This window comes from Halichondria panicea, chromosome 11 (genome assembly GCF_963675165.1).
Source record: "Halichondria panicea chromosome 11, odHalPani1.1, whole genome shotgun sequence".
NCBI lineage: Eukaryota > Metazoa > Porifera > Demospongiae > Suberitida > Halichondriidae > Halichondria > Halichondria panicea.
In genome coordinates, this window is record NC_087387.1 from 2974955 (window position 1) to 2999737 (window position 24783).

A 24783-nucleotide genomic window follows, 5' to 3' on the forward strand; every position below is an offset into this window, starting at 1 on the left:
TTAGTTTTATGTATTGAAAAGGGATCCGACTAGAAAAACATTTGCAATGTAAAAAATTGCTAGGATTGGCCAGGGGAATTATGATAACCCAGACTTATAGCATCTAGCTAGAGATAAGTTCACTGTATGATATTGTGTACGATGCACATAAATCTCTGATTTAGCTTATAGCAGACTATAAGCCACAAAAGGTATTAATCGCCTCAATTTCATTACTAGGACATGAGCAGGTTTTCTGCAGGAACAATCCAGTTTTGCCAGATTTGATACAACACTTTCTCCCGCATTTTGTAGTCCTTTCCACACAACGGTAGAAGGAATTTAGACAAAAATGATGGCGTGTCACTTATTAAGTATCTGAAATGTGCTATAGAGAGCCCCAAAAATGTACATGTACATGAATATGATGCTTATTTTGTGTTAAGTGTGATCAACTTTCCCCGTACACTTAACTTTCACATTGCGGCAAATATTTTTTGTCGGATACATTAACATTACTATGGTATAAGTGAATGGCGAAGATATCTTTTGCTCACAATAGAAGATTGACACATTTCCATTGCTCATGCATGTAAAGTGTTGTACATAATATACATGTTTTGGATCGAGGTGAAATGATATTCTCGATATACTGTACATCTTTGTACCAACAATTAAAGTGTTGTAAAACTATTGTTGGAAGTGGCTACATTTACATAACAACATTTGGCAAGTATTTTATTTGGTGAGCATTTGAACCGAATTGAAATATTTTTTGGTGTTCTAGGCGTTCATGGCTACCATGTCAATGCCGTGCATCCGCCACTTAGCTTTAATATTGGTAGTTTATAATTTGGCAATCTTCGGTAAAATTCACCAAATCGCCAAATTTAAACGCTTGCCGTTATACCAGAATTTGTTAAATGGACCTTGTTGATCATCCATCACAATAAGTGCAAAGTATGGTACGTTACACTCCTATATGCTGACCCTGTATGTAAAGTGTGTTTAACAAGTATCAGGTTTGATGGGGAACACATTCAATGATCAATGTCTTGAGCATCAAAAACACAAAACACACAACTACATACCTCGCTTGCGCATGCATGCGCACTGAGGGATATTGAGCAATAATTGTAAGCAATAATTCCATGCAGGAGCTATCAAAGCTATATACACAGGACTGCATTCCTGTCATATCATTGGGCTAGCCCGTTATCGTAAGGACATAGCTTCAATCAATAAGTCGACCAAAGTATCAATTAATGTTTCTACAAACTAACTATCGTGTGTAATTATGTGTATTGTAGTTCATATCTTGATTCCAATTTTCTTCGCAAGAGGGTTCACAATGGTACTAATGATATCATGTATATTAGCACTAACACTCAGTGTCTCAGTTTTTCCGAGAATCTTTGCTCGTATTGATAGTGAAAATTTTCCGAGAGCAGCATTTCCAAGTTGAGCATCAAACTTAATTTCTTCGATGGAAAAAAGACCGTTCAAACCGAACGAAGTGATCTTATTGAAAATATCTACGGTACCTTGCATAGCCCCCTTCACAACGCTGAGAGACTTAGTGGCTTCTGTTAGAGCAATTTTGGTAACGTCTGTGGTTTTCTGAGCAGCAGTGAGTGTTCCCTTTGCAATGTCTAATGTATGGCCTAAACCTTTGATAGTAGCACTTGCTGCATCCAAAGCACCCTTAGCTGTTGCTCTCAAACCATCACATATTTTGTTTGCAGCCACACATGTCACATCGGGAATGCATTTTCCACACAAGCAAACTGAAGTAAACAAAAACAGTAAATTACATTCGAGCGACTTTCGAGCTCAGCTATACACGTATACTATGCGTATATAGGCACAGACGAGGTCCGACATACAGTACAAATCATTACAAATTCAGTGCATGTATATACTGAGCCAGCAGCACGTTATCACGTGACACAAAATAAAAGTTCAAATACACTGGGCTTGTAGTAATTTGTACTGCATGTCAGATCTTGTCTGGGCCTACATCACTATGTAAATGTACGGGAGGGAATCTTTTCCTTAAGCAATCAAAATATTAAACTCATGAATTGGAATCCAAAGTACATAAGTGAGCAAATTGACAAAATCTATAATTATATAGCCTTAGGTTTCTGCTAAAATGATGTTCTATTCAAGACATTATCATGAGAGAGCTCTCTAAGTGCTATATGCAGAATGCAGTCCTTGTACGTGTGTGTGGTCTTAATTTACAGCATAATGATTATTATGTAAACGCTAAATTTTTACTGATAACATTATAGTTGCATTATGTATGCAGTTAATATTATTATGAAGGATGCATGTATTACGACTTACCGGATTTACAGTGTCTAGAGGGGCAAATGTGATTCAACTTGTTCTTCAGTGACTTTACTTTATTCCCTCCATTATTGAAACTCCCTTGAGCTTTCGATATTGCTCGTTTCGCATCCTCTAGTTTATCATTTGCTTTTTTGAAATCTCCACTTCGTGAATTAACTAGATTTTGAGCTGCATCAATAGCACTAGAAGCAGCTTTAGCAGCACCTTCTGATGCTTTCTTTATACCTTCGGTTATTGTAGAGAAGAAAGAGTTGCTGAATTTTCCACTGCATTCAAACTTGGATGAGCTGAAAGAACCGCCCCCAGTGGCAGCTGTTAGGGTTATCTCGGCCTGCACAATTCCTAGGATATTACCTTTTACTTTAACTGACATTCCCTTCAGACCAATGGACAAAGTTGCCTCAGCTGTAATTCCTAGAACGGTTATAATTCCCGAAGCTTCAACCTTGACATGAGGCGGTCTAAGGTCAGCGATCATATATGGTCCTCTAGAGTGATCGTTTGCTGCTGTCATTTGAAGAAGTCCCCCAGCATCTAGTTTGGAAAGAGAAAATGAGGCATAAATTCCTTTGGAGGGGCTGGACGAAATATTGGCAGATGCTTTCACTCCAAGAATATTGACAGTACCGTTAACCTGCAGACCTGGGGGGATGAACAAATTGATTTCTGGAATAGATTTTCCAGCCGCACTGGCAGTGAATGAAGCTAAAAATCCAGGTTCAAGTCCAGTACTTGTAATAGGCTTCGGTATAAAGCTTAAATCAATACACAGTGCCTTCATAAAGGCGTCTATTGAAAGGCCCTGTGGGAAATTTGCATAGAAGTAGTTATTTTTTGGCTCAATTGTGTTGACTCCTACGTATGCTTTGGCTTTCAGTGGTTGACCATGTGAACAACTTCCAACTCCAAAGTGTACTTCTCCTCCCAACGAAAGTTCTGTGATAATGGTTGCACCAACACCCGCTGAGCCATGTATATTGCAAATGTCGATAAGGCCCAAATGGAAGGCATTATTCCAGCAACCAGCAGCAATCATTTCCATGATAACACCAGATGGAGAAGCATAAATCCGAGAGGTGAAAACTAACTTCGGATTCTTCAAAGCAAGTTGTCCAACAATCCCAATACTAGTGTCCTCTCCAACACGAATCTCCATTCCTGCCCGAGTAATTGCAAGCCCTCCAGGTAGGTTGAGGGAGCCCGAGATGCTGGCCATTAGCTTGAAATCAGCAGCACTAACAATACTGGTATCGATGTGCAGCACAATGTTCGGGGGTAAGATAATCTTGGCTACTTTGCAGAATGCATCACTGTTACAAGCACTTCCTGAAGGAAATGGAATATTTGCTTGAAAGGTGATTCCCTGATTGACCTTGATAGGTACATCATCCTTTGAGAATTTAAGATCGCTGATGCCTTTTGGTGCAATAATTATGTCAGTACCTACATCTTGATTGAGGAGAGGTATTTTCTTCAAAATGGGTAAAGCAAACGGTGCTATTTTTCCTATAGTCTCTGCTACGTTTGTTTTGCTGAGATCTAATTTGAGGGCTAGTGATGTACCACTGCCTTGATTTCGAGTAATGGTGGCATGCATGCGAACAAGTTTATATCCAGCAATGCTTGGGCTTCCGGATAAGAAAATTTCAGAGTTTTGAGTGTTTAACGGCAAAAGCATATTGAAGTCCTCGACACCAAAATTCAAAAACGGTAGCTTGCCTACAAGTGATTGCATCTGACTTGGCAAAACTTTGGCTGAAAAGCTTGAAAGTATGTTTGACATTGAAATGCTATGTGTGCTTGCTGTCAGGTAGTATTTCCGATTGACCCTAGCAATAGAGACTAAAAAATTGGTATTGGCGAGAACCAGTTTTCCACTTGCTCGTACTGAGACATCAGCCTTTTTGGGTTCCACATCTAAACGCATACTTGGATGAGAGATTTGTAAGAGCCCACCAAAATACTTCAAGGTCTTTGTTAGCTGAAATTCGACAAAGATTGTATTATCGCTGACATCAAATCCAAAATTGCCGATTTGTATGTCGAAGATATTTGATAGACCGAGAGGTAGGTGAATTTTCGAAATGTCAAAATTTGGAATTAAGCTCAGCAATTTTTTCACATTGAAACTACTGTCGATTTTTCTTGGGTTGAACGAGATAGATTTACTATTGTAAGCAACTTTGAACACGGTACTTGAGAAGTCAAACTTAATGAAGCCAGAGAATCCTGAAGGAATGCTGTTGTCATAGTATCGCAAGAGGCTTGTGTTATGGAAGCTCTCACCTATCAAATGGGATGAGATATTACCTTTGGAAACAGCCAAACCGATTTCAGGCAATGCAAGGGAACCCAAAAAAGGAATAGAAGATATGTCTTTTCCCATCAATTTCTTGACCAGATCACTAAGTTTAATTCCTCTCATATCTGCCAAAGTCGCAGCTGCAAATGATTTGGCGTCCTTCTTAATAACCACAAAAATTTTATCATGTGAGCCAATAGAAATACCAATCACAACAATTCCATGGGAGAGACCATTTAGCTCTGTGTTCAACGTAATAGGCTGGCCAGAAATGGAGATCTTCGTAGGTAAATTAGGAAGAGGAACCCCGAGATCTTTAGCAAGGCTACCAAAACTCAGAGAAGGTAGTGTAAATTCTGTGGCTCCCTTAAATTGATGAATATCAGATCGGTACTTTAAATCAATGGGAACTTTAATGCTGGAAAGAGTTAGTTTCCCATCGATTTGTCCAGTTACACTTCGAGTAGCTGTGTTGATTGTCAGAATGAGGGAAGGAGACTGAACAGGCAGTACACCATTGAGGAAATTAAAAGCTTTGTTGAAATTGGCTTTCAAAAATACATTCTTTGTAACGTAGTTGAACCCGAAGGTGCTTATCCTGATGTCGAGCATGTTAGTGATTCCAGAGGGTATCTTGAATTTTGGAATAGATTTTAGCAATTGTCCAATACTTAGAGCACCGCTGATGACTTCAAATGTGAAAGCCTTGTCATCTTTTGTTGCCTTAAACAGAGAATCTGACTTGCCAAATGTTAGGAAACCCTCAAAACCTTTAGGAACTTGGTTGTTGAAGTACTTCAGCATTTTGGTGCCTTTAAAGGACATTTGCATCAGATCGGATGAGATTGACCCATTGGAGATGGAAAGGCCCATTTTGGGAAGAGCAAGAGAACCAAAGAAAGGTGTTGAAGATATGTCTTGTCCGACCAAATTTTGAACAAGATCACTTAATTTGACTTGGGCGATATCAGCAGCAAGTGCTCTTGTCAGTACCTTGTTATCTTTCTTAAGAATTGCAAAAACACGATTTTTTGAGTCGATGTTCGCTTCTATGACGACAATTCCATTTGAAAGACCATTAAGATTGCCGGAAATTTTTATAGCGAGACTAGGAGCTGAGAATTTGTCAAGCAGAGGCAGTTGAGGGATGCCCAGTTGTCGAACCATACTACTAACACTTAGAGAAGGAACGTTAAAGCCAGTTACTACTTTGAAGAGATGAAGATTTGACAAGTACTTCACATCAATAGGAACTTTGATATTAAAGATAGCTAGTTGTCCAGAGATATCAGCAACAAAGTTTTTAGTAGATGAGTCTATATTCATCAGGATTGAAGGATTGTGAATCGGTAGAATGCCATCCAGAAAGCTGAGGGCAGTGTCGAAATCAGCTTTGATGAAAATGTTGTGTGTACTGAAGTCATAACCAAATCTGCTGATCTTGATATCGAGAAGGTCAGTGATTCCAGAAGGAATGTTAAAGTTAGGGATCTTTTTCAGCACGTTACCAATACTCAGTGAGCCAACGAACGCATTAAAAGAGAGCAAATTGTTTTGATAAGTTACTTTAAAGATTACATCTGAGAAATCAAAGCGGATGAAACCCGAGACACCAGAAGGAATAGTGTTATTATAATGGTGAAGCAGATTAGCTCCATCAAATGTTTTAGTGAGAACATCTGAGGATATCTTACCATTCGAGACAGCTACAGCAATTTCAGGGAGGCCAAGAGATCCAATGAACGGAATTGTAGATATATCTTTTCCAAATACGGCTTTCACCATACTACTTAGAGTTATATCGCCAATGTCCACCACAACAGCATACTTAACGCTATCGTGTTCTTTGTTAACAATGAGATATGCTTGCTTGCTTGGGTCAGTACCGGCTGATATTATCAGCATACCATTGAATAGGTTATCAAATGTTCCGACTAGCTTTAACTTCTTTCCAATAGAATCAAAACCTTTGGGGAGAGGAACTGGCAATTGTGTCAGCGTATGCACAAGGTCTCTAAAGGGAATACTGAAATCACTTGATGCTTCTAGCTTGTTTGTTTGAGAATTGAAATCAAGTTGAATTTGATTTTTTTCACCAGCGACTGACCAGATCCCTTTAAAGTAGATTCTCGGTATAAACGATGAATTTATGGACACTATCAGTGACAGATCATCAAGCTGCAGAATGCCAGGAATGATCACATGGTGGCTATCGAAGTTTCGGCTTACTACTACAACATTCAACGGCTCGCACTCAAGAAGCACATTTGTGACAGGTATATTGTTAAGTAGACCATTATTACTATTTCCTGAGAATAATTCTGTGAAGGGGAATGCTTTCAAGGCGACGGCTTGAATAATGGGATGTTGAGCTGAGCCTGCGAAATAAGATAAGTGTAATCAGTGTTTATAGAAATAGAAATGTACCTATACGTAGTTAGCTTTGATTCTAGGCCGCCTCCGAAACTCTGACAAGCGGCCTCTTATCTTTGTACGCGCATGCGCATAATTATATTACTGATATTTGTTGTCCTTTCCATGACCATACACCTGAAAGCTTTAAGCCTAAACTCAACACTCAAAAAGCTTATTCTCATACAAATGTGCAAGGAGAGTCCATCACTCACTAATTTAACTGGCAGCTCTATTAACAGTTTATACCAAGCCTGTCTAGAGACGGTGACCTCTCTAAAGAGTCATGGTGCCCGACAGCGCTGAGCAGCGAGTGGAGACAACAGCGATGCAACACACTGACCTGTATTTCAATTCGCAATTTTTCGAGACTCTTTGAAGGCAGCCACTGTGGGTGAGCATGCCAATTCTACCACTAACCTCACGGTCTTCCTCTGTGTATATACGATGTAAATTTCGCAACAAAATAATTATGCAAGGCCGCTTTTTCCCTTCCCTGCGGCATGGAATCGATATACTGTATTTACTTGATTAAACGCCCGGGCGTTTATTTCAGATCGAAGTCTTTAGAGGGGGCGTCTATTGTTATGTGTACTCCAAAATTCTTGCACAGCAGCATTTATTGTGCTCTTCTTGGGCTGCTGTCTCAGCTTAAATCTATTTCTCAGCTTAAATTTAAGTCATAGGAGTGCCGTTTGTGTCGGTATCTCTCTCTCTGCCATCGATGCATCATAAAAAGTATTATTATTCTATGCTGCCATGCTTGCAACTGGGTTCCATGTGCTATTTCAGCTCCACCCACAGTGCCACGCCCCATATATGGGCGTTTATTGACTAAGACAGAGCTTTTACCCTGGGCGTTTATTCAAGGAGGGCGTTTAATCAAGTAAATACGGTACCTTACTATTAAACGGGGTACTAATTTTGGCGGATATGCAGCAAATTGATCAGTACAATAAATTATGTGTCAAAAGATTAGATTTTTATTTTTTTAAGGTTTAGGTTGAATAAAGTTTGGAGTCAGATATAATTATACATGAAAAAGAGGCTAGCTTTTGCATCATTCTCATTGCAGTTACAAAATTTCGGGTTAAATCGCGAAGTCGCTAAAATTAGTACCTGTTTATAATAGTAAGGTACTACCAAGGGCGTATAAGAAGAGTACAATGCAACTCACTATCTAGTACACATAGAGCAGAATTCACTACGTGGACGTGGGCAGATGAAAGTGCAATGGATGAAGTGCTAAAAATATAAATCTATTGTTAGCACTTCATGCACATTAACCCGCCCACGTGGTGGATTCTGCTGTTTTACTGTTGCATGCCCTCTCTTGTTTTATACGCCCTTGGTACTCAAAGCACTGCCTACAGCCATGTGACTGTACTTTAATGTCTTGCATAGTTTTTGCATGATTCATCATCATTTAAGTCATCCAACCATCTTCCAAAATGTGCATGAAGCTAGCTAGTTTTTTCGAATCTGAAAACTAGCTTGGATAGGATTTTCAGCTTCATGATCAGCAATAAACTCTTTGTAACACACTTAGCTAGCAACGTGTTTTAATGCTGATACACCTGGATGATGCACACAACTCACTTATATATTGCTAGCAAGTGTGATATAAAATTAATTATATAGATTAACTAAGGTGATGGCAGTAAAATTTATAGTCTGAGGTCTTACCCTTTTGGTTGAGTTGAACTTTTCCACTGTTGGATAATTTGGACAGTTCACCATTGGTGTATTTGCACAGACCCGCCTTCAGATCAGGTTGGTTCGATTTTAGTTGATTGAGAAAGCTTTTCGTGAACACCTTCAATGGAGATACATGCAGTAACACATGCGTATATAAAACAAACACTTTACATATAATTATAGTCTAAGTATCTTAGTGAATTGTGTCTTATGAATATGAGAGACCGAACTAAATCTGCTTATTATTGCACTCCAATATAGGCTAAGGGCTGTGGACACAACATGTGGTTACAATCTAAACTACCCACGAAAGAAACAAGGGCTACAGTCATTAATTATAGCAATGGGTACCGGACCGAACTAAATCTGCTTATTATTGCACTCTAATATATAGGCTAAGGCTGTGGACACAGCATGTGGTTACAATCTAAACTACCCCACGAAAGAAACAAGGGCTACAGTCATTAATTATATAGCAATGGGTACCGGCTTGCTTTAGGAATCACTTTTTTAACGAATCACTTTTAACTTAGCAGTGACCGAGCACGCCATATATTGGTCAGTATAATGGGTAGCTTGTGGAAACACTTTAACTTGACATTTAGTAATGGGTAACGGGCTGCTTTAGGAATCACTTTAAAAGTGACAGTCAGTAATGGGGCTTGAGAATCACTTTTAACCTGGAAGCGACCCAGCACGCTAGTATTATTGGTCAGAGTCCATAAGAGAGAGAGTATCAAACCGAGCAAAATCTTGCATCAAAAAGTAACGTGATTTCCTTTGAATTGGTAAATGACCAATCTGAGCGCCTCGAGGCAGCAATGTCATTGCCAAGTTGCATTAATTGATCACGCATTTCAGACAGTAAGTCACATTACTTTCCGAACATATCTGATGCAAGGCAGCTTTGTTTGATACTCTCTCTATTTTATTGCGGACTATATAATAATTATAATAGGTTGCTTGTGCCATGGAAAAAGATTAACTTGGCTTTAGTAAGGTTGCTTGTGGAAACACTTTAGCCAGAGATGGGTTGCTTGAGCAATCACTTTTTAACCTGTAAGGTGACCCAGAACGCCAGATATTATTGTTTGATGAACTTCACTATAATGCTCTTGCTCCTGCTCCACAGATTAGGGTTAGGTAGAAAGAGCAGGTCAGATCTATAGAAGATTTGATTTGATACGCCCTCATGCAGGTATTTCATAATTTTATGCGTGATACTAAATACTGCTATTGATGCGAGCGGCTATCATGTCGCATATTTTTGAGGCCTGTACAACAAATCGTGGCATTAAAGTAATCGCATAAAATAAATATCGCATAGTATTTTTGGAGCCTTAAAATTGGCCTCGCATAATTTTATGGTCGCATATATTTTAGCAACAGGGTATACACTACAAGTAAAAACAACATTGACGTAATGATTTACATACTAGACATAGCTATCAGCTCATATTAATTGTCACAAAGACTCTTCGATACAGTACATGGTATAAGAAATGTGCTCTCTATGGTTTTTGTATTTTAGGATGTCAGTGCATGCAAATACACGATAGGCATGCATTAATGCAACCTCACTCACATTGATCCCTGCTGCAATGTCCACAGGTGAGGGAAACGAAGACGTGGGACCAGGCTCCGTTACTGTATTACTATGACCACAAGTGAGTAGCAGCAGTACCAGGCCCACCACTGAGAAAACTGCCATTTGCAAACTTCAGGAGCACACTTGCAGTCACTTCAGTTGCTGCAGTGCAGAATCTACTAATCACTGAATGCCAGTGCAGTAGCTAGATCACCCCTTACCAATTCAGGACAAAGGAAGCTATAAACCAAAGTGGCTTTGAGTGGCATGGCTTCCCTGTAGCCCTAGACAATCTATTAAACCATCGTCATTCAATTCTAGTGTAGATCTGGTAGACTACCTGCAGGTAGACTACATTCTACACAATGTAACTGGGGCACATACTGACATACATGTATAGTCAGATATCGATGCAAGCACTGAGCTGATGTTTATAAATATAATTACACTTTTTGGTCTGGAAAAGGACAGCATGTTTATTAATGTATTAAAGGACAAATCTGTAGAAACCCTATTTCATCTGCTGCCTGGCACAACCTGTTTTGCTAGGTCAAGAGTCAGGTACTAGATAGGAGGGTAGATCTACTCAGAGATAAATGAATATCAATTATAATCTCTGTACATTTACAGTCTAATCGATCAGAGTGACCCTTGATTTACGTACCCGTATCCATTACCGTTGCATTTTTTATGTATCCTGTACAGCTACGGTATTGCATCGTTGTCATTTAAATTCTGTTTTTGCCCAGGTGTCAATTTCACAATAACTAGACCATGCTTGGACATCATGGTAAAATATTTCTGGTCTTGTTAATTATAAAAGTTCAATCTATTAAAGAGTTGGAGAACCTAACACGAACTAATGAATTCTGCTATATTAACAATTTCGAGAGAAACACTAGCGTAAAATTCCGATCCATTCCACCAATTCATATTAACAGTGTGAACAGAACGTTTGTTAACCTGCATCTGGATACTGGCTCCCCTTTCACAGTGACTGGAGTGACAAGAGGATGGAACGCGGTGGAAAAATGGTGCCATTCTTATTTTGAAAGCCTTTTCAAAGACGAGCAGTTATTTTCGTCCACTTTCAGCACACCAAAACAACCACAGTTTTGCACAATGGATGATTGCACTAAGAATGTATATTATGGAATTTTTCTGAACAATCCACTGTTAGCTGGATTACTCTCAGACGATTACGAGTACCCTGAATTTATTCCAGATGAGTGGTGGATCAAAGGTGATTTAATTAAGGATACATGTTTGTGATGTCATACTTAGCTTAGTCTGGGGGCCAGACCCATTCGGGGGAGAGGGAGGGAGCAAAATTCATCTCCTTGTTTTTGCCCTGGGAATATAATAGGCCTGACCATGCACTAGACTAATGTCAGACTGCGCTGTTTCACAGTGCTAATACCATAGTTTTTAACAGCCTAAAAAATAATATAAGTTTTTCATTACATCCCAAAAATTTTATTCAGCTCGAGCTGGCACTTAAAGTACGATGGCGCTTATGTGCAACAGCTAGTCTAGTGCAATCTCATAGGTATATGCTGTCAGGGGTTGATTCACGTTTTGATTTTTGGGGGTTTGTATTTTTTTAACTGCATCTACAGTCAGTACAGCCATGCAGGAGGAGCCCTGATACAGCTATGCATGCGCATAATTACTATTGGTCAAAAGGTTAAAAGCGGACCAAATACGACAAAAAAATTAACTGCATCCATGGTTGGTGCTTCTTTCTAACCCCAAAGATTGCATTCAGTCCAAGCTATGGCGCTGTAATAACATAAACTAGTCGTTCACTTTTTACTGTGTCTTCCAATATTTATTGTTCTGGACGTTTTCATAGGCAATGAGTGGATTCATTGGGGCCATCCTCCATGCGGCGCCAAAAGGCACATGGACCTCACATGCACTAGCAGAGTGTCTATTCAGGTAGCGGGGTCCAAAGAATGGAGACTCTACCCCATTGTCACTGAAGGAGAATCAAACTTTTGGAAAGAGGTGTGTTAATTCCTGCCTATATAAATTACAAGTATGTGCATAAATCGTTAATTTTAGCTATACAGCTATAGGAGATAATTATATAGCCATGTAAACCTTTTTCTTTTACAATGTACAACTCCAAATATATATAATTATAACATCGAACTAGAGTCACGTTCTGCAAGAAGGATCTTATATAAGATCGACCTGATTGTTCCCAATTGACATTGTCATCACAGCTCAACTAAAAGAATAGCAATAATTATAATGAACTGTAACTTCAAGAAACTGTTGCATACCGGTACCTCTATTTATATCCAGGTACTTCAGCCTCTATCAGTGAAATTGGAGCCAGGGGATGCTCTGTTCTGGTTTCCAGGCTGGGAGCATGAGACTGAGATCACTGAAGGACTATCGATCAGCCTGTCACTTCATTTCACACCTCTTAGAGGTTCACTGTATCTGAACACATTTAGCTCATTACTTCACAAGCATGTGAGTGCAGATTGTGACTGGTAGTATCAACAGCTTCGATTCTAAGTGCAGTTTATTTTTTATTACCAAAGCTATAATTATACCTATATAGATACTTACTTTGCATGTGGACCCATGAGCAATGTTTTCATATAATTATACAATTTACCATAATTATAGGCCAGGCACGTTAAAAACAATTCACTGATTCAGAAGACATTAAAGAGCTTCACTGTACGCGGGGGCCCAGATATAATATAGGGAGTGTACAATATGAGCCAGAACATGAGGGTCATTGGTGAGAAGGAATCAACTAGCACTGAGCATAACTAGCTGTACGTACAGAATTGTGTGGTTAGTATTTGAGATTATAAGACTCACAAATAATATATAAAGCTTGTTGCCACCCGCTTTATCATTTCTACCAACCTCAATCTTAATTGTCAAGACTGGCAACTCAACCAGCAACAAAATTTGATTAAAATGAGCATGTAATGTAATGTTCTCTTAGTATTCGTTAATCCAGCATTGGTATCAATTAATTAATTAAAGGTTACATACAATGTTCAATTGATCCATATAGTTCAAGCAAGTCAAGGGAAGTCTTCTTCCTCCTCATCGTCGGCCATTTCTTTAGCTAACTCAATATCTTGTTGCTCTCTTTCCTTTCGATCCTGTAGGGAATAAGAAAATTAAACACTGGACAAATTGCAAGATAGCTGGAAAATAATATCAAAACAAGAGAATTACATGCTGGTGTTAAAGTGAAAATCTGTGCTACGCAAATTAATACCCATAATTGGGATGAAGTGAGGGGAGGTGAATACAATACCGTATATATATATATAGCTGGTTATTTTCGAGGATTGACCTCGAACCTCAAAAATTTAGTACCTCGAAAATTGGTTTACTTTCGGTTGAAATACCTTTCTACTGTAAGGGTGTGGTCATTTGAACCTTAAATGTTTAGTTTGAGCAATCCGCGAACATTTAGTGTCTCGAAAATAAACCGCTATATGGTACATATTATGTAAATTATTGCCCTTACAATGATAATTATTTTCTATAACGTTCTTACCTCTATCGACTCGAAATCTTTCTTGTACGCTTTCGGAGGATACCGCATGGCCTGTATAACATTCAAGTGATAGTAATGAAGACAAACAAACTTCTAGCCAAGTAAACTCTAAATTCTAATACATGTAGCTACCTCACCTACAAGATACAAAGATAGCTGTCAAACAATGGAAATGCATGCACGCAGGGCAGGTATTATGACTCTCTTATGAGGTACACATATATACTTATTAAGTACCCTACTTATTAAGTACAGTGTACATGTAGGTGGTTAAGCGAGGCGTGTGATACTATTTAGTACATAAGTGTTAGAGAGGAGTTTCTGACCTTGACTGACTGGCTGTGCAACTCCAGACAGAACAATATCCTCTGATGGAATGCTTCCTGCGGCTCCTTAGTAGCATAAATGTCTATGTTTTCCTGTGTGCATGATGACAAAATAGTTTTGCTAAAATAATATAAGAGAACATGTAAGCCGTATGTGTACACTGTACACTTGAAAGTAAGCCAAATGATGCCGCACATTACATGTAGGCATGATTTCACTAATTTCCGTCTAACAAAGAGTTTTACGTGACTGTACATGTTATATGTAACTAATCTGCTATAGTAATTATCAAGCATTCAAGTACATACTTATACCCATGCACAAAATGAATACATGCACTATACGATGCCTACGTTTCTCCTACATGTACACTGTCAGTACCTTGGACTGCATATAGCCCTGGTTGTGGTCTATCCTGGCCTCAATTACACTGTCTCGTATTGCCTGTAGAGAAGTGAAAGGTCACATAATTATTGCATGATTCTTGGTAAGAGTTAATTTTGTAGTTGGTACATACATGTACATGTAACGAGGCTTCTAAAAAAACAGATTGTATCAATTACGGATTTGCTCATTTTTACGTTCTAGTCGACAACACTTGCTATGTATCTACATCAAATTAGCCAAACTACAATGTCATATGATTATAACTCAGTTTCATTACTTCTACCCACAAATAAAAACGTTTTGCCCAGTATTTGCGTCCCTAAGGTAGTCGAAACAGAATGACAAGTGCAATTCAGAAGCCACATGCAGTACTGTACTCTCATGATATCAATATAAGCATTCACATACCTTGGACACAATGTACTCTGCATCTTCACTGCTGTCCAGCTGCAGTTTGGCAGCAATATCCGGCAGTGATATCCTGAATACGTTAGACATATAAACCTTGGATATAATCATAGTGATAGTCATGGTGATGAGCATGACAATGCTATCTAGTACTGCGGAGGGTAAAAAAAACGTACACTGTAAACACTAAAGCCTCTGTTGTCAGTATCATGCTCAACAAACACGTCATGAAGCCAGTACTCCAAGTTACCGGCTTGTACTGCACTCAACTACATGTATGACAACACTGGCACATTGACCACAACATTATACCATCATGTCAAAAATCCCAGTGGTTAAGAGAGGGCTCTGTCTTTCAGTTCTACCCCTACCCCTGATAAAGAGACCTTTGGACCACCAGTAACCCACTACTCACATTTATAACTAGGCTGATGGAAATAAAGAGACCTTTGGACCACCACTACTCCCACTACCCACTACTCATACCTAGAATAGGAAAGGGACATCATTCTGATTCCAGTCTTGATCACATTATGTCTGAGGCGGATAATGAGTGTGTAAGTCTTCTCCGCTTGGAAACGACTCTCAAACGTCTTCAGAACCTCCCCAAATCGCTCCAGGTCACCATTTCTGACGGCTAGTGAGAGGAAGAGTGTGCAAACTGTACATTAGAGTCCCTATACTGTACATGTTATGTATTACAGAGCACCGCAATCCCATACAGTACGATTTTGACAAACTTATGCTTCTAACAATAATAGCAACACTATAATAAATACATCATTATGTATAAGAACAGCCAGTACAGAGAATCCGTGGTTTTTTTACAGTTGGATACAATAAGACGATACATGTACATGTACACACGTTACTAAACGAACTTTGAGTGAGTCGTAAATATGGCATCAGTGATTTCTTAAGAATGGGGTCACGGAAAGTGGCTCTGTCAGGGATTTCCCCCAACAAGAGCTGCACCACAATCAGGAACTTGTTGGCTGTCTGCTTGAACCCAACTGCGGAGTGCTGGGGGGCTTTCCTAATGGCCTGAGAGGAGAAGAGGGCTGTTTGAGTGACATAGCAATTATGTTGATTATAAGGGTGGCTTAGTGATGTCTTGGAAGCTATATATACGCAACACTCCATTGATAACAGCAATGTACGAGCTGAGCATTTTCTAAAGCAAAATTAAACAGTGACTGACTATGGGACGCAGACAGAAGAGAACAGAAGGAATACGGTTGAGATTGTAATTATGAGTATGACATCACAAGAAACACAATTCGATCAGTATTGGTGCGCTTCAGTGACTCATCACAATACCTGAAGGAGGTGTCTGTACGCCTCAGAGTAGTCCAACTGTACAGCTTTGATACGGCCTGTAGGTTGAAGTGTGTATACATAATAACATAATTATGTCTTTTAAAAAGTGAAGCCAGCATCGAATTGTATTCACACACATGGGCCTGGTACATGTATATGTAAATGTCTGCCTCTGTATCCAAACGTTACGTGTACTTTTCAAAGTAAATTTAGTTACCTAAATAATAGAGATGCCTGGCCATCTCATTGTTGTTGGCAGTCTGAGGGAAGGTGCACTTGGACACAAGCTTGTCTGCCTGTGAGAGAGTTACATTTACAGTTAGAGTTAACCGAACTGCATACTTGTTCATCTCAAAAATATAAAATTGTACAAACTGCTGTACAGTTTTTAGCATTGGGTGTAACATTAATCTGGCTAGCCTCAGAGAGGCTCTCTGATGTACACAATGTACATGTAAGCACATACCCATGCACTGACTACAATAGTTATCCAGCGAAAGATGCAGATAAAGTTTACAGCCGTACCTGGTCATAAAGGTTGTACTGGAAGTAGTTTCTAAGCAATAAGTTGATCAGCATTGCCTGTCCCTCTTCATCGTGATGCAGGGTGGAGGTGCGCAGACGAGCGTGGAGGAAGCTAGGGTGTGTATGAAGGTTGTTTTGAAGGTACATGTACAATGTACGTATGTAGGTGTGCATAGAAGAAACCATTTACACACTTACAGCTAGTACATATACATATACATTGAGGGGTACATACATGTACACTACTCCTAAAGGACAGCTAACCTCCTGATTGAAGCCAGCTGTCCGCTGAGCTCGTACACCCTAGCGTAGTAGTAGTAGCACTTGGCACTGAGGGCATCCAGAGTTCGCCTATTGTGACCAGAAAGTTTCTCCACCAGGCACTCACTGCACTGCTTAGCCTAGTGGAGAGATTGCACACTATTACACAGCATCCAAAACATCAAGCTAGGTACGTATATGTATATGTAGAGTGTACACACACTATAGAGGGTATAGTATACCTTATAGTACATGCACATTATGTAATGGTATGTGCGGGGGTTCAAACTCATACATGTAGGTACACATAATAGGCAAACAGGACTAGAATGCTTGAGTAGGGAAATTTTAACAGCTTGGCCAGAAAAGTTATGGAGTTATTTATAAGTGCAGCAACACAGTCAGGAATTACTGGAATATATCTAGTCTAGACCCCTGTACTGCACTCTCACCTTGTCGAGGTTGTTATTGTCGAGGAGTCTAAGAAGAACAAAGAGATGCAGGAAGACGTCCAGCTCGGGGAGGATACCTCCTCCCGAATGCTTGGAGCTGCGGGGACGGTAGCTACCAGTGTCTTCCTCAGTCTCCATTGGCTATATAGACAGGAAATAAAAGATGAAACCTCAGTTAGTGAGTAGTTAGATACCCGTGTTTTAATTAGATTTGTACAGTGTACATGTAGTAGGGTCAAACCAAACTGTACAAAACCAAAATAGTCTACGAGGCAACAATGAGTGATTTTGGACAGATTTTTGTCTGAACCTGGCAAATGAAACTGACCTCTTCCAGATACTCTAAAAGTCCGTCTCTAAGGGGTGAACCTGAGTGCATGTGATGTACCACCAGCAATTCAATATGGCACGACTGAAGACAATGACTATACATAGGCAATGTGCAATCCATTCAAGGTCAAAAAAGCTGGAACCAGAGGAGGTTGGTCACGATTGTTAATTAGTCTACTAATCTCTTTGTAGCTAACTCCAAACCGATTGCTTGGTCAGCACTTTTATCTCAGTATTACACCTACTAGCTGTTACATGTACATTTGTAGCCAGGAGTGCATGTACAGTAGCATATGAATCGTAGTAGATGAAGACTGGATAATTTAATTATAATGTGACCAACCTACTCTGAGCTGGAACTGTACACTGTAACTGAACTGAGGGTGACTCGCTAAAAATTTAACGATTGAAAATAAATGTCTCACTTGGAGGGTAGTAAGCAGTGATCAACTTGCGCAGTATCCCATCGCTAACTCTCTTTCTGAGGGACTGCAGGCTACGCACACCTCTGTTGATGAAACGAGGTTCTTTCTGGTTTACACCTCGCTCAACCAGCCTCATCTGCTCGCGTACATCTGAAAGAGGTGTATGGAATATTCACATACCATAATACTGGGAAATTTCGTGGGATGTAAAATTTCATGTTTTTAGAGGGCAGAGCAGTTAATGCAAAGGGGATAAACTCCCACACACCGGTAACATGCACAGCTATTGGTGGGTGTGGTTTCCTGGCATTGAACCGCGAATAATTATTAGAACCCACGAACATTTCTGCTGAGGGCTCTAGAGCCAAATAGCGAAATGTTGCACCCACGAATATTTCCCGCTATACGGTACAGTATACCGTAATTGATGTTATTACGGTGCCACTCTAATTATACAAAATTTTAATATAGCCAGCATTTTTAATTCACCATGGTGTGTCTTAATTGAGACAAACCTTCAAATGTCAATTGATCCTTATCTAGCTGAGCTTGTTTGGGGTCTACTTCTTTCTCTTTCTCCTCCGCTTCTACATCTTTCATTTCCACGTCTTTCTTCTCTTCTGTTGCCATTCTCAGTCTTTTGTCTTTGGTAGATTTTGTCACACTGTCACACACAACCTGAGAGCCTATTTTTTAGATGTTAATGTGACGATTACTAGCTTCTAACCAAAACGGTGGGTGGAGCTCAAAGTGCATAACATTTTCCCGCAGAAAATTTAAATGCCACAGCATTCAAGCTAGCTATATAGTAGACACAACAGATTGGAAAAAACAAAAAACTCATTGAGTTGAACTTGTGTTGTTAACTTACCATGAATAAAGTGAACAATTGGAGATGCACTGTTGGAGTGCAAGCAACCCCTGGCCTGGGGCAGCGAGTAGAGGGTTGTGTATACAGAAAAACCCCTGTGAAGAGAAGGGCCAGAGTTGAAACTGGAGTATGTGGGAAGACTGTACTTTTGAGAACACCGAAAAAGCTTGAGACTCCCAGGAGGAAGAGAGTGAGGTGCGCTTCACTGGGCTAGATAGCCTCTAGATACATGTACAATTATTATCCAGCTTATCCGGCATTCAGTCTTTGCAAAATATACATAATTATGATTTATATCCCTCATATGTTGGTGCTGGACGAGAACTTGCAATTAATTAATAGCATTTCACTTGCTCAGGGCTTCCACTGTCCAAGAGATGCATCTTAAAGTGCCAATGCCAGTAGTTAATGGGTTAGTACCCTCAGGAAGCTCTCTAGTCGTGAAAAGCAATCCTCTGTACACTGGAGGCCAGCAAGGAGTTGAGGTACGTAAGTATACACTTATGTACGTATTAATACACAACTTACATGAATGTACATGCACTGTAGTTGCAAAATTACGGTAACCCTGAAGAGTGAAGAATATTTTTAATAATGGGTGGGTGGCTGGTTATCTGTTATCTGTTTTGCACTATGTATAGTCCACTCTTACCATGCAGAGTACAAGTCAGATGCATATGCAAGGTACACGTATACAGGTATCTAGTCCCTTTTCCCACATGCACAAGTATGGTACCTAGATAGATGCAGTGGCTTTAACTTGATTTCAACTTCTCAGAATGAAAACCCGGAGAGTCAGATGTCCGTCCCATGTGATGGAGCCAGAAACCCAACATTTTATGGCCAACGCAAAAACATCAGGAAGACAAAAGAACAAGAAATGATTACTGCCATCGTTGACCTTGTACAGTATGGTAGGTCTATTATGAAGTGATTTGCAAAATACTCAAATTTTTGTATACACCTTCTTAGGGGAGAGATTTGAAAAGAAAACAAAAACCAAGTCAATTGTGAGAAAGGTATATAATTAATAATCATTGCTATATCAGACTGATAATTTATTGTAATAATGTACTAGGTCTACACAAAATGATATAACTAGAGCACTAAAGTGCTAACCCTCGGCTGTTTACATACTTGAATAATAGAAGTACATGTATGTCTGAAGCATGGAAGCTGGCTAAGTAGCGAGTAATAAAAATATGAGCAATAAAATTCCTAAATTACAAAGACAAAAACAGACCAGACTACTACTATACCCGCGGCACGGCCTCGGGTAATAATTATACATGTATGTACCTGGTATAATATTAGCGTTGGTTATAATGGCATTTTAACACAGGCAAAAACAGTACTGGGGAGACGTAGAAAGTCCTCACGACTGGACATCACTAAACTGAAGTCGCCTGACAGAAAGGGAGCATTCTTTTTACGCCCAAGGCAAAGAAGTACCACTCGATCGCCTTAGATTTGTAACTTGTTTTATATAGCTATTATACATGTTTATATTATATGTATTATTATGAACTAGCTGTTTCACGTAAGTTAGCCATAACTTTTTTTAGGGTATATAGTTTGGTAACAAATATTATACAAACATCATAATACCACAATAAATTAATGTACACTGTAGATGTACTAGATTCATTGCGCTGGCAAAATCTTGGGTTGTGAATGTAATTCTTGTTTCCATGGCAATTGTGGCGGAAGTTTCCCAGCAATTCTCCAGGGAGTGGTGGCAGCCGGTAACTCCAGAGGTCTCTCTAGCACCACATAGTCTATCACAGTTTTTGGGATGGTAGGATCACCACGAAATACATTGTTGTCTGAGCCATACAAAGCCATAACCTGAACAGAATAGATGTAGATAAATTATTAATTTTATCTTCATACACTTAATTATATCTCCAATATTCATCTTCACTATGCCTAAGTTTTGCATATAGGAAATTTGGGGTAGAGAATAGCCTCAATCCCATGCAGGCTCTTCATGGCAGCCTGGGATCAAGGTTATCTGTACTTTATAGAGAAGTAATTATATCGGAGGTTCCACTGTGATCAGAACAGATTACATTGTATTTGTATGTACTACCGTATTACTAGAATATTTTGCGAGCATCAAACATTTGCGAATTTTGCAAAGGTTGATCAATTCGCATCAATAAAATCCGCAAAACCTAACTAGTAAATACACACGCTCCTTGCCAGATCGCAAAGGGTCAAATTTTCTGCTGATTTTGGCTCATTCGCAAAGGTTTTTCACCAGCAAAATATTCTAGTAATACAGTACTGCATGACAATAAATAACGTTACAGTATATTGGATTTCGAATGACAGGTTCTTTCAATTGCGAGTTTTGTCCATAGATTACAAACGAAAGATACGCAGAGTGAGCATGAGCATGAGCATACAATTCGCAATTATAATAGTGCTTGCTTGTCATTTGCAGATGATTAACTATTATGCATTCGGAACCTGATATACATGTGCTATGTATGTACCTTGAACTGTGTACAGTAGACTCTCGTTAATTTGGCCACCCTTGGGACAGTGCAGCTTGGCCGGAATAGCGAGGTGGCCGCATTTCAGAAAATAGCCGCGGCTAAAAACCGACCTTACCTCTAAAATAATGATAATGCTCTCTATTTAAGTGTAATCCAATTTTATCTGCCAAACCATACCCAAAACGTCATATCCGGCCGTAATAAACGTATAATATCACATTAAAAACCTCGTTTGGGGTAGTCAGTACTAGCCAGGAAACGGAATAGCGAGTGGCCGCATTTCAGGGCAAGTTTTGTGCAGTAAACATCTAGCTACCATTATATAATCTGGTTAATAAGCGCACATCAACTAATTAATAGGCTCATACTGGTTAGCAGACCAAGAGCCTTGATAGAAGGCGCATGGTTTTCTGCTGCCCAACAACGGGTCTCCACACTTCTTTATACATGTAGATGTTAAGTCTCTTTCACTACCGGTAGTTGTGTTACTGCTGTCAGATATGACTATAGACTGCTTGCAGACAAACGATCGAGCTAGCTAATGGAGATTTGCTTCATTGAAACGTCATGGGCATGGTTAATCTTTATAAGCGCATCTGGATAACAGGCGCATTAGAGGCCTGCTCTTTTCCCTATATGTGCATGCGCTTACTAACCAGATTATACAGTATATTACAATCAGGGATTAAAACTAAAATTATATTGAGGTGGCCGTACTTTAGAGAACCAGAATAGCGAGGGTCTACTGTATAGGGCGTACTTGTTTGGTGTGCATTCTGAGCACAACTTGTGCGATAAGGTCCTTGCCGTCATACGGAGCAGCTCGAGCACAGACAATACGAGGCCTCTCCACCTCCTCCACTAGATCCCATTGAAACCTCGTGGCTCGGAACTCATTTCTCAGGCCCTGTGGAAACATAATAAACGACTCATTGATAGTCGAATCCTCACTTAATTACTATGCAACTCACCTCCAATGCATTTTCAGTGGTTATTTTACGAAGTGTGGTTTTATCTCTCCTACGTATTAAAATTATTGTGAGTCAACACAATTTACAGTACCGTACTTCTACTTCTTCGAAATAAGACCTCCTTCTAATTATGCGCCACCTGGACATTTCTCTCATATAGCGCCATAAAAATTCTTTGCTATTTCTTGTCTCAAAAACGTAGAAGTGGTGCCTTATTTGGAAAAAGTACGGTATCTTACTCTTGAATAGCTTTGTTGGTCTCAGCAAACATTTCTTGTGCCTTGCGTGCCAACTCAATGGGTCGAAAAGGATCCACTTTACGCAGCTTCATTCTGATCAGAGCGCCCCTGCGTATAATGAAAGGGTTTACATGAACTATTGAGCTTGCTCATGCAAAAAATATATGTCTTGATATACATGTATAATGAATGTCGATAGTTGGGACATCTAGATTTAATAACTGCAGAGGGCTTTCCAAAAGGACAGAGCTAAAATGGCTTACGCGTAAACTGTAGTTAGACCTTCCTTGAAGGCTGTCCATCTTTGCTGCTGTCTCTGTGAAGTTTTACAAAGGAAGTTTGAACTAATTTTCAAAATAGGAGTGAAAAGTTTTACTTCCACACCAGACTATCAATCAAGCTTTAAGGACCATGCCACGTTTGCACGTTATTGCATAGCTGCATAATTATACACATGCATTACATGCATTACACGGATTAATTAGAGTGAGCTTCCAGAAATTCCGACAACAAAGTTGAAACTACAGATCTAAGACAGAGAGACTCAACTTACGGATTTAGTTTTGAATGGAGCTTTAGCGAAATTTTCAAGTGGTGTGTACGTGGCAAATATTGTTCCTGTAAGAAGAGAAATTGCAGAGTACATAATTATACCTGAACAGCTATTAAGAGTGCAGTCATAGGCCGACTTTACAGTCCAACTTTAACTGAATGCCTAAGCATCTGTAGACATGTAATTTTGAGTGGTCTACATATACACATACTGCAGAAATAAAATCTATAATACCTACAAAGGGACATTTGGCAAAAAAGCCGTTTGAACCGAATTGGCAGTTTTAAATTTGGAGTCTCGTGGCTACTAGACTTTGTCAATGACGTGCGTTCACTGTTCAGTCTTTAATACTGGCGGTTATATATATGTACCACTAATCCACCATTACTGCTCACTGCTCACTGCCAGGCACCAGACCTCTGCTGATCTTCACCAAATTTTCCCGTTTATACAGGTAAGTAAAACAAACTACTTAATTCCGAGCGAAGCGAGGCTATAATCGTGCTAGTTTCAATTGAGATCAACGGTGGTAGTGGTGGTGGTGGAGGTTGGTCGATTAAAACTCCAGTTGCCCTCCAGTCAAGCGGTTTCACTCTAAACTCAGCACAGGTACTCTACATCAACGCTATACTCTCTGAACGACTTCTCATCCCACAGTGAAGCTCTGCACGGCCGTTAGTGAACTTACTTCAACTATGGTTCTTACCGTGACGATCTGCCACAAAAACGATCATTACACAAACATCTCCATCTAGATCTAGCTACTTCTCTACCCTAGCGCTTCTCACAATAATCATGTAGTGTACATCAACACAAGACTCTCTGGCCCACTTTGGATCTCACAAAGAGGTTCTACACTGTCTTTATTGAATACACAAACCTAGCTTTCTTACGTGCCGATCATTACATTCATTACAACATCTTTACATTAATTTTAAATGACGTCATAAGCCAAGCAAAATTTATGACTGAGCGAGGATTGCACCATGTGTACCCCTAGTACTTAATATACCTGCGCTCGTTCGATTGATAGGAAACTCCATAATGTTATCTCTTCTCTCACTGGACATCAGAGGAACTTTGGAAACCTTGTGAGACTTTTCTAAAACCAGCTTCTTCTTCAGGGTACGGTAAGGATCTCTTGTCAACCCACCAAATTTCTGCTTAGCTCCTCTAACCTGCACCACAGACACACAGGGAGCAAGACATCGAAGAGTATGGGACGAGAGAATAGTTTTGACAGGTAGGTGCATCTCAGATGTCTAAGCCAAAAATTTATTTGCCATGTGGGTGAGCTCCATTAGAAAATGCAGTACGTAATGTTGGCCT

At 39.6% G+C, this 24783-nt stretch overlaps 4 protein-coding genes across 5 annotated transcripts; 1 reads left to right on the forward strand and 3 right to left on the reverse strand.

Annotated features, from left to right (window-relative positions):
• Positions 1–1014: 1014 nt before the first annotated feature.
• LOC135343681 (uncharacterized) lies at positions 1015–10765 on the reverse strand. Its single transcript, XM_064540660.1, has 4 exons — positions 10335–10765; positions 8738–8867; positions 2332–7017; positions 1015–1766 (listed from the first exon to the last, which is right to left on the reverse strand). The coding sequence occupies exons 1-4, from the start codon at positions 10458–10460 to the stop codon at positions 1291–1293; spliced, it is 5418 nt and encodes a 1805-aa protein (XP_064396730.1). The 5' UTR covers positions 10461–10765; the 3' UTR covers positions 1015–1290.
• Positions 10766–13239: 2474 nt separating this feature from the next.
• LOC135343689 (26S proteasome non-ATPase regulatory subunit 3-like) lies at positions 13240–19034 on the reverse strand. The gene is made up of 15 exons (XM_064540671.1): positions 18832–19034; positions 18317–18466; positions 17890–17930; positions 17562–17702; positions 17113–17249; positions 16849–16960; positions 16541–16619; positions 16324–16379; positions 15885–16047; positions 15490–15640; positions 15004–15076; positions 14590–14652; positions 14208–14300; positions 13882–13932; positions 13240–13477 (listed from the first exon to the last, which is right to left on the reverse strand). The coding sequence occupies exons 1-15, from the start codon at positions 18944–18946 to the stop codon at positions 13397–13399; spliced, it is 1506 nt and encodes a 501-aa protein (XP_064396741.1). The 5' UTR covers positions 18947–19034; the 3' UTR covers positions 13240–13396.
• Positions 19035–19188: 154 nt separating this feature from the next.
• Positions 19189–20792, forward strand: LOC135343699 (uncharacterized). Of its 2 annotated transcripts, XM_064540683.1 has the most exons (6): positions 19189–19382; positions 19546–19672; positions 19847–19885; positions 19966–20101; positions 20160–20206; positions 20530–20792. In XM_064540683.1, exons 1-6 carry the CDS (start codon positions 19189–19191, stop codon positions 20653–20655), a joined length of 669 nt encoding a protein of 222 aa, XP_064396753.1. In that variant the 3' UTR covers positions 20656–20792. The 2 variants fall into 2 exon arrangements, with proteins under 2 accessions (XP_064396753.1, XP_064396754.1); XM_064540684.1 differs by lacking the exon at positions 19847–19885.
• Positions 20729–24771, reverse strand: LOC135343695 (large ribosomal subunit protein mL45-like). Its single transcript, XM_064540678.1, has 7 exons — positions 24467–24771; positions 23455–23519; positions 23165–23217; positions 22902–23009; positions 22663–22711; positions 22452–22598; positions 20729–21035 (listed from the first exon to the last, which is right to left on the reverse strand). The coding sequence occupies exons 1-7, from the start codon at positions 24705–24707 to the stop codon at positions 20832–20834; spliced, it is 867 nt and encodes a 288-aa protein (XP_064396748.1). The 5' UTR covers positions 24708–24771; the 3' UTR covers positions 20729–20831.
• Between the last annotated feature and the right edge of the window lie 12 nt (positions 24772–24783).

What these genes read in the sequence shown, in the direction of transcription:
- LOC135343681 (XM_064540660.1), bottom strand. Translation starts at nt 10,460, where the DNA reads ATGGCAGTTTTCTCAGTGGTGGGCCTGGTACTGCTGCTACTCACTTGT. An exon ending in ACATTGCAGCAGGGATCAAT is followed by an intron (nt 8,868 to 10,334) that starts GTGAGTGAGGTT and finishes TCTCCATTGAAG; the next exon opens with GTGTTCACGAAAAGCTTTCT. An exon ending in CTCTAGACACTGTAAATCCG is followed by an intron (nt 1,767 to 2,331) that starts GTAAGTCGTAAT and finishes TGTTTACTTCAG; the next exon opens with TTTGCTTGTGTGGAAAATGC.
- LOC135343689 (XM_064540671.1), bottom strand. Translation starts at nt 18,946, where the DNA reads ATGGCAACAGAAGAGAAGAAAGACGTGGAAATGAAAGATGTAGAAGCG. An exon ending in GGATCAATTGACATTTGAAG is followed by an intron (nt 18,467 to 18,831) that starts GTTTGTCTCAAT and finishes CACCTCTTTCAG; the next exon opens with ATGTACGCGAGCAGATGAGG. An exon ending in CAGAGTACATTGTGTCCAAG is followed by an intron (nt 14,653 to 15,003) that starts GTATGTGAATGC and finishes ACTTCTCTACAG; the next exon opens with GCAATACGAGACAGTGTAAT.
- LOC135343699 (XM_064540683.1), top strand. Translation starts at nt 19,189, where the DNA reads ATGAATAAAGTGAACAATTGGAGATGCACTGTTGGAGTGCAAGCAACC. An exon ending in CCCAGGAGGAAGAGAGTGAG is followed by an intron (nt 19,383 to 19,545) that starts GTGCGCTTCACT and finishes TCACTTGCTCAG; the next exon opens with GGCTTCCACTGTCCAAGAGA. An exon ending in CGTTGACCTTGTACAGTATG is followed by an intron (nt 20,102 to 20,159) that starts GTAGGTCTATTA and finishes ACACCTTCTTAG; the next exon opens with GGGAGAGATTTGAAAAGAAA.
- LOC135343695 (XM_064540678.1), bottom strand. Translation starts at nt 24,707, where the DNA reads ATGCACCTACCTGTCAAAACTATTCTCTCGTCCCATACTCTTCGATGT. An exon ending in TATCAATCGAACGAGCGCAG is followed by an intron (nt 23,520 to 24,466) that starts GTATATTAAGTA and finishes CTCTTCTTACAG; the next exon opens with GAACAATATTTGCCACGTAC. An exon ending in GGTCTAACTACAGTTTACGC is followed by an intron (nt 23,010 to 23,164) that starts GTAAGCCATTTT and finishes CATTATACGCAG; the next exon opens with GGGCGCTCTGATCAGAATGA.